At 38.5% G+C, this 10,357-nt stretch overlaps 1 protein-coding gene across 1 annotated transcript; it reads right to left on the reverse strand.

Annotated features, from left to right (window-relative positions):
* Positions 1-9,022, reverse strand: LOC581434 (beta-sarcoglycan). Its single transcript, XM_030980340.1, has 7 exons — positions 8,914-9,022; positions 3,606-3,806; positions 3,100-3,282; positions 2,530-2,566; positions 1,982-2,142; positions 1,379-1,507; positions 1-334 (listed from the first exon to the last, which is right to left on the reverse strand). Exons 1-7 carry the CDS (start codon positions 8,938-8,940, stop codon positions 125-127), a joined length of 948 nt encoding a protein of 315 aa, XP_030836200.1. The 5' UTR covers positions 8,941-9,022; the 3' UTR covers positions 1-124.
* Positions 9,023-10,357: the final 1,335 nt, after the last annotated feature.

Raw genomic sequence — 10,357 nt, forward strand, 5'->3', positions numbered from 1 at the left:
AACTGTGTGTCATTAACTAAAACAATCAAATAAGTCAATGCTATAAAGCATGGCAAGAAAAGGGCTACCATATCTCTTTAACAAGTAGCCATCTAAACAATAGCTATAGATTAGCAACTAAATACTACAAACATGGATTAGTTATGAGTTTTTCACATGGATGAGACACGCCTGGTGGAGCTGTCACCTGGAAGATTCTACCGGTACCACCACACACACAGAGGGTAAGTCCCATGCCTACACCACCCGTACTAGCGGTGCTCTTCCTTGGTAAGAGGGTGGTGTTGATGTAGATCCCTCCGTCTGGACCTCCCTCAAGGGATAGCGTATCAAGCTGGGGGGGGAAATAATGAGGGAGTAAAGATAATGATTGACAGAGTGATTTGAGGTCTTAATAGGTTGTTCAGGTACAAGAATTAAAAAAAAGGGTTGTGCATACCAGTGCCATTGTAAGAGGAACAGGAAGAGCTCTTGTCTCATATCAAACTTGGTATCTTTTAATTTCAAATTTAATAAAACACAAGAATCAGTATAATATCTTTACCTGCTTTTTTTTTTTTCAAGGACAAATGATCATACTTTCACACTGTTTGTATGATATAATACATGTGCGCCAAAACTATGGACATAAAATAAATTCAAATCATTTCAAACAGCCTCCATCTCAAAGCAGTAAACTATCGATGGATCAAGTCATTGTTTTCAGATCCTGTTGAACACTTTTTGAAATTAAAAACTGTAATTACAAATTAAAAAGTAAGACAAATACAAAATTATCCTAAAATGTTAAAGGGAAAGTCCACCCCAAAAATAAGTTTGTTTCGATAGAGGCAGAATAATAAGAAAATCAGGTGAGTGAAAGTTTGAGCAAATTCTGAATGAAAATAAGAAAGTTATGAATTATTGAAGTTGTGATCAATCAAATACAAATTGGCAACTCTATGACGTATCATGCGAGCTCAACTTCCATTTGCTCAGTACTAAAAAAATCTAAAATTTTCATTTTCCCTCAAGAAAAATTTCAACCATACATGCACCCTAAATATAATAATTGCAAATATGTTTCTATACTCCCCCTGCAAGGAACAAATTTATATTCCGTCATCAATAACGAAGAAAACATGATTTTATGGAATATTATGCACAAAGCAAATGAAGGAGAGCTCGTATAATAAGTCACAGAGTTGCCAATTTGTATTTGATTGATCACAACTTCAATAATTCATAACTTTCTTATTTTCATTCAGAATTTGCTCAAACTTTCACTCACCTGATTTTCTTATTATTCTGCCTCTATCGAAACAAACTTATTTTTGGGGTGGACTTTCCCTTTAAGACAAGCATGTTTCAACTAAAAATTTACATTTGGAGGACTTACAGCATTTAAGATGATATTAGATCCAGACATGTCAATATCTTTTGCACCGATGGTCAGTCCTTCATTACCCTGTATGGTCAACACCTGGTCACTCATCACCCTCAGGTCATCAACAATGCTAGGGGTCACCTTCATAGAAAGAAAAACATTATATTAGTGTTTAGGTATTTGGCATAGTGGAATAGTTGAAAGCTTGTGAAATTCCAAGCACATATATGCAAGATAGATTTGTTTCATATATTCAAGTAACACATTAATAATCTAAATCTAAGGCATTAACCACCACTCCCTTGATCTGTAAGTGAGTGATTCAATTTTGAAGCATTTTTCAATGTGATGTGAAAAAGTAATGTGAAGCATTTTGAGATATTGTTGTGAACATGCACAATTCAGCCTTTAGCTGTAAAGCATTGTCAAATAAAATCCATTACTGAATAGAACTGAATTGAATCCAAGGGATATGACATAAACCAGAGATGGGTTCATACAAATTTAACTTATTTATTCGGCATCTAAATTGAGCATATAGTGAATCGTTCCACAAGTTAACTTGCTAAGACAATTTAGGACCTTCGTGTAGGAATCAAGTTCCTCTTTACTTACCTTAGTTGTAATAACCTGTGTTGTTTTGAGTTGTTTCATCCCAGTCAGTGATGGTATACCACTATCATTGGCTGTGTGTAGAATTGTGTTGCCAGTGAGGGGGTCTATGATGTGAAGTCCTTCCTGTGATCTCAATGTTGTGTTGGCGCCACTGAATTCCACTACATGGAAGAGAAAGTGAGAAAACAATGACAAATCTTGATGGACATGCATTTTGGTTGCATTGACATTTATTTTTCACATTGCACTTAAAATGTGCATCCTTTCCATCAAGCAGTGATACTGTTTAGCTTTACTACAAAGACATAGTCAACCCATATTGTAATATTATGATAGTATGAGCTTCTCTAATTTGTTTGTATCTTTGAGGGGTGTTTTTTTTTTCTCAATGAGACACTTGAATCGTTCAAACATCACAAAAGTTTAGCTTGAGGTAAAACCAAATGTAAACAAATTGATTGTCAACAGTGTGATAATGATGAGGCAAACATGAAAAAGCCCCCCCTCCCCCCCCCCCCCTCCAAAAAAAATCATTCCATCATACTTACCAGAAGAACCATGTCCAATCATATGTTGCAATATCACCTGTAAAAGACATACAAAAAACATAAACTTTTTAGTGAAAGATTGTTTGATTGAAGTGCAAGCACAGCTGTCAAATGGGATACAAAGGTGACTTGAACAGTGAGTAATGAAAAAAAATACCCCACTAAATTGTGAAAGATACAATATGTGTGCTCCAGAAACTAAGAACCTACCGAGCCACAAGATATCTATTTGGATTTTCAATCAAATGTCTCAATATCTTAGTAATTGTTTGTTTTTTAAATCAGAATCTTACAGACTATTAAAGTTATTGCTTGCAGTGTGAAATAAAAAATCACTATTTTAGGTTACAAATTAATAATTTGTAAGTTTAAATTTTATTATGTTTCTTTAACATTGGTTCACTTAATAAAAACTTATATTTTTTCAAACTCTGAAGGAATGGAAAGTTAGATAATTATTGCCAATTTGAGGAGGGGGAACTAATAAAACTCTGAACTGCTAAGTGTTAAAATGAATGTAGATGTAGCAGTCTGGATTGGACATGCAAGGCAGGAGTTTGATCTACATACCGGTTGGCCGTCACCATGAACCTCAAGATCCTGTCCCTTATATCCACCAAACTCTCCTATATCTGATAGAACCCTCTCGGCCATCACGTCAGTCTTGTACTTCACTCCGCCTTCTCCTCGGAACTCCATCACATCAGAACCATTCTGGTCAATACGCAGAGCCAACACTATCAAGACTGTCAACTGGACAATTTAGAAGAGAGAGGTATAACATAGCGAATTCATGGATGCTTTTAAAGTTTATGTGCAATAAATACTTTTTTAATTGCATTTTATACTAATTTCACTGTAGATACATTATGATAATTCTTATAAACACATATACATGTGCAGTCATAAACCTAATTAATACACGATGATGATGATGATGATCGCATCTTCAAAGCACTCGTGGCACGTACTTGCTATACAATGTCTCACAAAATCACTGTTCTTGATGAGTGTTCTTACATAATAAGAAGAGAAACATACATCATCATGTTTGGGGCAGTGGTACGTATACTTACCACTAGATTTGCTATTGCAACAGCATAAATCAGGAACAGCAGGAAGTAGGCAAGAAAGCGTTTGCGCCCTCGTAGGCCAGTCTTATGAAGGTGGTCTTCATGGACAGCCACATAGCCTGCTCTAAAGTTACTGTTGTGTTCTTTGTTGACTCTCCGTCTCTCAAGAGACTTGTCCAGCATAGACAGCCGACTGTTGGACCTCTGAGTGGGTTTAATAGGGAAGAAGCAGAAAAGACAGTGTATGTTAAAAGACAGTATAATTTTGATGAACAAGTTCATTGGGTTTAAATCAGGTATTAGTTCTGTCACATCCCAAGAGTCTCAGGTAAATACCATTGGATCATTTGGATGTTTTATAACTAATTCTTAAACATACAGCTGAATTGTGTTGCTTGATCTTCTCTGACAGTCCCGTGCCTTCTGGCAATAGCCCCCGCCCACCTAGCCTTGATTGGCACCCATACCCCTGCATGAAGAGGCAGGTAAACAAGACCCCAAATGTGTCCGAAATCACCCCTTCCCGCACTTGACGAAAATTACACAGGGGCTTCGGAGTTCGCTAGTGGACTCTTTTTTTCTTCTCAAAAAATGACATTTTCCATCGGGGCATTGACCACACTTTGCATAATGTATGCAAAGGTCGCGTGCCACGAAAGCTGAATAGAGTAAGGGTTTTGGTCATTGACTGCTATCCAACAAGGCAGTGCAGACCACCCAATTTTTAAGCTGCAGCAGGGAATTACGATGGGAGCCTGTATCTTTGGATGCATTTAATATCTAACGTTATTTTTCAGGCTGTCGCAGGAGCTTCAACTCAAGCAATAGAGGGGATTCAATCCTACTTTAACAATCAACAAGAATCCCTTAAAGGTAATGTAAGTTTTGGGAAATTTTGAAAATTGAATGGATAGTAATTCTTTAACATGTTGATATATTTGGATGCCCCTGTCGATGTATTTTAAGCACTAGAAAAGTTAGCCCCTAAAACATTTGTGCTTTCGAGAAATTTGAATAATACAAATTTACCGGTGCTCCCGGTAAATTTTGAAAAATTTCAAATAGCGCATCCGGCCAAACAATGGTAGCTGCGACCATGAAAACCTCAGAATATATGTTGTTGTGATATATAATTACCAAACGGGGAATAGCCAATCAATCGATTTTAGTCAAGAAACGGTGTTTTATAGCTAACTTAATATCTTGACCTTGAGAGGGAGCTGTACAACATTAAAAGTTTATTATTTACAATTTCATGACATTAGACTCAATTTTAACCGCGATAACGATCATTGAATATTGTAAAATCGCATATGCTTCCAATTTCATGACCCCATACCAAAAAAATAAAATAAAATAGGCCTAGGGTCTAATGATCCCTCCATCATTCCATCGTTACATGAAGAAGAAGATCCTCATTACGGTAGATAACTTCACACAGGCGCGCGCCCACCCGCAATCCACCATCGCCATATGCACTTGTATTGTGCAGCAGTTTGCCATGAAACCTAAGAAAAAGTGTATACTAATATCATTGTTTTTCCAAAAAATACTCCAAAAATAACAAATTTTAACTCATGATCTTTAACTTATTTCATGATTTGGACATTTTTATAATGAATATTTACTTCATTTTCATTGAGTATGTTTTAGTCTGGTATCTCCACGCCAGAGTTACGGGTCAAATTTTGGATAGGTTTCTGAACAAGGGCCCAATATTCTGCGGGAATCCCAGACAACTCGCCACAAAGACAACCCGCCCCAAGACAACCCGCCACAATACCCTGGACAACCCGCCACAATACCATGGACAACTCGCCACAGCCTTTTCGGACAACTCGCCACACTTTTTCCCATCATGATTTCTAGATCTAAAATGAAATGAAATTGTCATTTTTCATGATTTTGGTGCTGTTATAAACACAGTCATTACAAAGAATAAAGTTGATTTCCCTTGTAACAATAATATACTTTTGATCTAGAGGTCTATAACAGCTGCATTTTTCTGTCCCAGAATTTTTTTAATGGTAGGATACTGGAAGCACTGGCGTACTGATAGGGGGGGGGGGGGCAGTTGACCCGCGAAATAAAATTGGAATGTGGTTTATTTCTAGATTTTCTGGGTTAGTTTCGTCAGAGGTGGCATTCTTGGTTGGGGGGGGGGGGCACTGTGCCCCCACTTTTCCAGGTTCCCCTAAAGTGCGCCCTTATCCTTTGTAGGCTACATGTCCTTTTCCCTTCTGATAATTTTTAATGGTAGGAATTAATAGAAGGATAGGCCTACTGGAAGCACTGGCGTACTGATGGGGGAGGGGGCAGTTGACCAGCGAAATAAAATTGAAATTTGGTTTATTTCTAGATTTTCTGGGTTAGTTTCGCACTTTTGCCCACAGTCAGTGGCGGCATTCTTGGTTGGGGGGGGGGGGGGACACTGTGCCCCCACTTTTCCAGGTTCCCCTAAAGTGCGCCTTATCCTTTGTACATGTCCTTTTCCCTTCTGATAATTTTTAATGGTAGGAATTAATAGAAGGATAGGCCTACTGGAAGCACTGGCGTACTGATGGGGGAGGGGGCAGTTGACCAGCGAAATAAAATTGAAATTTGGTTTATTTCTAGATTTTCTGGGTTAGTTTTGCACTTTTGCCCACAGTCAGAGGCGGCATTCTTGGTTGGGGGGGGGGGACACTGTGCCCCCACTTTTCCAGGTTCCCCTAGAGTGCCCCCTTATCCTTTGTACATGTCCTTTTCCCTTCTGATAATTTTTAATGGTAGGAATTAATAGAAGGATAGGCCTACTAGAAGCACTGGCGTACTGATGGGGGAGGGGGCAGTTGACCAGCGAAATAAAATTGAAATTTGGTTTATTTCTAGATTTTCTGGGTTAGTTTCGCACTTTTGCCCACAGTCAGTGGCGGCATTCTTGGTTGGGGGGGGGGGGACACTGTGCCCCCACTTTTCCAGGTTCCCCTAAAGTGCGCCTTATCCTTTGTACATGTCCTTTTCCCTTCTGATAATTTTTAATGGTAGGAATTAATAGAAGGATAGGCCTACTGGAAGCACTGGCGTACTGATGGGGGAGGGGGCAGTTGACCAGCGAAATAAAATTGAAATTTGGTTTATTTCTAGATTTTCTGGGTTAGTTTTGCACTTTTGCCCACAGTCAGAGGCGGCATTCTTGGTTGGGGGGGGGGGGGGACACTGTGCCCCCACTTTTCCAGGTTCCCCTAGAGTGCCCCCTTATCCTTTGTACATGTCCTTTTCCCTTCTGATAATTTTTAATGGTAGGAATTAATAGAAGGATAGGCCTACTGGAAGCACTGGCGTACTGATGGGGGAGGGGGCAGTTGACCAGCGAAATAAAATTGAAATTTGGTTTATTTCTAGATTTTCTGGGTTAGTTTCGCACTTTTGCCCACAGTCAGAGGCGGCATTCTTGGTTGGGGGGGGGGGGACACTGTGCCCCCACTTTTCCAGGTTCCCCTAAAGTGCGCCTTATCCTTTGTACATGTCCTTTTCCCTTCTGATAATTTTTAATGGTAGGAATTAATAGAAGGATAGGCCTACTGGAAGCACTGGCGTACTGATGGGGGAGGGGGCAGTTGACCAGCGAAATAAAATTGAAATTTGGTTTATTTCTAGATTTTCTGGGTTAGTTTTGCACTTTTGCCCACAGTCAGAGGCGGCATTCTTGGTTGGGGGGGGGGGGGGGGGACACTGTGCCCCCACTTTTCCAGGTTCCCCTAGAGTGCCCCCTTATCCTTTGTACATGTCCTTTTCCCTTCTGATAATTTTTAATGGTAGGAATTAATAGAAGGATAGGCCTACTGGAAGCACTGGCGTACTGATGGGGGAGGGGGCAGTTGACCAGCGAAATAAAATTGAAATTTGGTTTATTTCTAGATTTTCTGGGTTAGTTTCGCACTTTTGCCCACAGTCAGCTAGAGGCGGCATTCTTGGTTGGGAGGGGGGGGGGCACTGTGCCTCCACTTTTTCAGGTTCCCCTAAAGTGCCCCTTATCATTTTGTACATGTCCTTTTCCCTTCTGATAAGTGCCTACTTTTCTTTCTCCGATGTTTTAATTATAATGTTACTCATAATTACAGAAAAGAACTTTTCAGTCTTTCTTCATTAGATTGTCTTTAATATTCATCATGTAATTTTTCAAATGGGACCTTATACTTTTAGCTCGCTTGCTCGAAAATCGATATTCAGTCCATCACACCAAATTGCGAAGTACGTTGCTTAAACAATATGTTGTTCCACATAAAGAAATAAACAAATATGGATGTCATTCGTGGTAATGTATTCACAATCTTGACGAAGGCGTAGGCCTGTATACAAATATCTAAAAATGGTTTTTATTATTGTTGATGTGTCCCTTTGTAGGTGCCCCTTTTTCAGAAATCCAGCCATTCTTGCAATCATATTGTTACAAGGGAAATCAACTTTATTCTTTGTAATGACTGTGTTTATTAAAGCATGAAAATCATGAAAAATGACAATTTCATTTCAATATATATTATTGTTACAATTAGGGAAATCAACTTTATTCTTTATTCTTTGTAATGACTGTGTTTATAAAAGCACGAAAATCATGAAAAATGACAATTTCATTTCATTTTAGATCTAGAAATCATGATGGGAAAAAGTGTGGCGAGTTGTCCGAAAAGGCTGTGGCGAGTTGTCCAGGGTATTGTGGCGGGTTGTCCAGGGTATTGTGGCGGGATGTCCAGGGTATTGTGGCGGGTTGTCTTGGGGCGGGTTGTCTTTGTGGCGAGTTGTCTGGACCCCTTCTGCGGGTGCGAGGACGTACGGGAGATTTTGCATTTATTTTTACTAATTTTATTTTTCACCATGTTCACCCCGCCCAGGCCAGGGTATGGGTGCCAATCAAGGCTAGGTAATATCAATTTCATATTTTACATTATCACCTAAGAGACACCTATATCTAGTAGTCTAGCCCTACACTGCTGCTCAAGCCTCTAGGCTACGCCCACCTCCGAGTGATTTTCATGGATCGAAGTCGTGCCGAACTTGGGCCTAGCCGCCTGCATGCCGCGGGAGCGGGGTGGCTAGATCCGATCCGAGGCAGTGGTGCCTCGCCCGTGGCAGCTGCAACTGCAAGCTGCAGCGACCTTAAATTTTAAAACTGAACTGTAGCTGTCGGAACTTAGTTAGAAATCTACAGTTACACCAACAGACCGAAGGCCTATAACATCAAATATTAACCATGCAATATGTTATAATTTTTGCATTTAACCATATCTACATAGCTAAAAGAAATAAAGCTAAATTAAATAAAAATACTCACTCTGAAAGCAGTGTTGTTTTCCTCCATTTTATTCCCAGGGCAATTTCCGGAAGCTTAAGATATTACTTCCGGTGCACGCAGCTGTTTATCATTAAACTTCAATGCGCATGCGTAGCGTCATTGCAACCAGCGGTGACGATGTCGAAATTACTTTTCCCACATAACATCGCAATCGCTTTCTTTGGTGGACCCATAGAGCTATATACATGACATAATCTCTATATGGGTGGGCCCAACTTTGTGAAGAAAAACTACACGATCGGATATACTTCTCCTTTCTACAATTTTCAGTGATCTGATATTAGTCCGACTATAAGATGCTTTTGATGAACTTTAATTCACTGGAGAAGAAGAAAAATAAGACGAAGAAAGAAATAAAGAAAAAGAAGGAGAAGGAAGAAAGAAGAAGATTAAGAAGCCAAGCCTGAAATTAAAGAAAAGAAGAAGAAGAAGAAACAAAATGAAGAAGAAGCACTAACTATATACCTTCGTGGCCTCATTCACTATCGCATAGAACAGACACCCACCTCACTCTCTGACTCTGTTCTCAAAACCATCAACGTTATTGTTAGGCCTTATGTGACTTATGTCAACCATTATCATCTTTTTTCATAGGTTTTTATTTATTTCTCTCCGAAAGAAAATTGTACATAATTTATAACTATACAAACTAACAAAATAATTTTCACAGTAGGTCTAAATCAATTTGCAAGTGAACTTTTACATTTACATACAAGGTTGCAACTAAAGTTACACATTTACAGATGAAAAATATTCACATAAACAAAATTATTTATTTTCACATTTAAAAAAAAAAAAATTAAAAATTGGAAATAAAGTTTGTACTATTTTCTCGACCAGTTTGCTTATAAATCTCAAATTATTTCTTTTCTTTTCCACAATATTTTGTTTTCCTCTTAAACTTCCTTTAGAGAACAAAAAAAAGGAGAAAAAAAAATATTTGATTTGATAAGGTTATATTCGAATATTCAGCAATAGGCAGCTGGAGGCTGATGCAAGTGAATTTACAAGGTAAAAATAGTTCCATAGACGTAAAAATATAATTATATGCTTTAACAGTTTTAACAACGATATTGATTATAGAGTTGTTATTTGGATAATGCTTTAATTATTTGAGAATAGATGGAAAGTCAAACAAAATCTTGTAACATGAATGCACATAAGTTGTCTTTGCCACTTGTCAATGCATTTCAAAAAGTGAACAAGGTATACTAATATTGCTACACGGGGGGCATTTCTGAAGAAATACAGTTAATAAGGCATGCTGTATTTCTTAACCATCATTTCCCAAACTTCATACACAACATATCTTACGTAGTATCCACTTAAGTAAAAAGCTAAAATGGACTTGATTTTCTCGGAAATGATCCCCTACTATATAGTATGGGTATTGGGTATATAATTTGATTGTATAGGCCTATGT

The sequence above is a fragment of the Strongylocentrotus purpuratus genome, unplaced genomic scaffold, assembly GCF_000002235.5.
Source record: "Strongylocentrotus purpuratus isolate Spur 01 unplaced genomic scaffold, Spur_5.0 spur5_scaffold_11, whole genome shotgun sequence".
NCBI lineage: Eukaryota > Metazoa > Echinodermata > Echinoidea > Camarodonta > Strongylocentrotidae > Strongylocentrotus > Strongylocentrotus purpuratus.

Excerpts from the sequence above, each read along its gene's own strand:
- LOC581434 (XM_030980340.1), bottom strand. The coding sequence starts at position 8,940 with ATGGAGGAAAACAACACTGCTTTCAGA. Across the intron at positions 3,807-8,913 it reads AAAACAACACTGCTTTCAGA|AGGTCCAACAGTCGGCTGTC; the intron begins GTGAGTATTTTT and ends AAACCCACTCAG. Across the intron at positions 3,283-3,605 it reads TTGCAATAGCAAATCTAGTG|TTGACAGTCTTGATAGTGTT; the intron begins GTAAGTATACGT and ends TAAATTGTCCAG.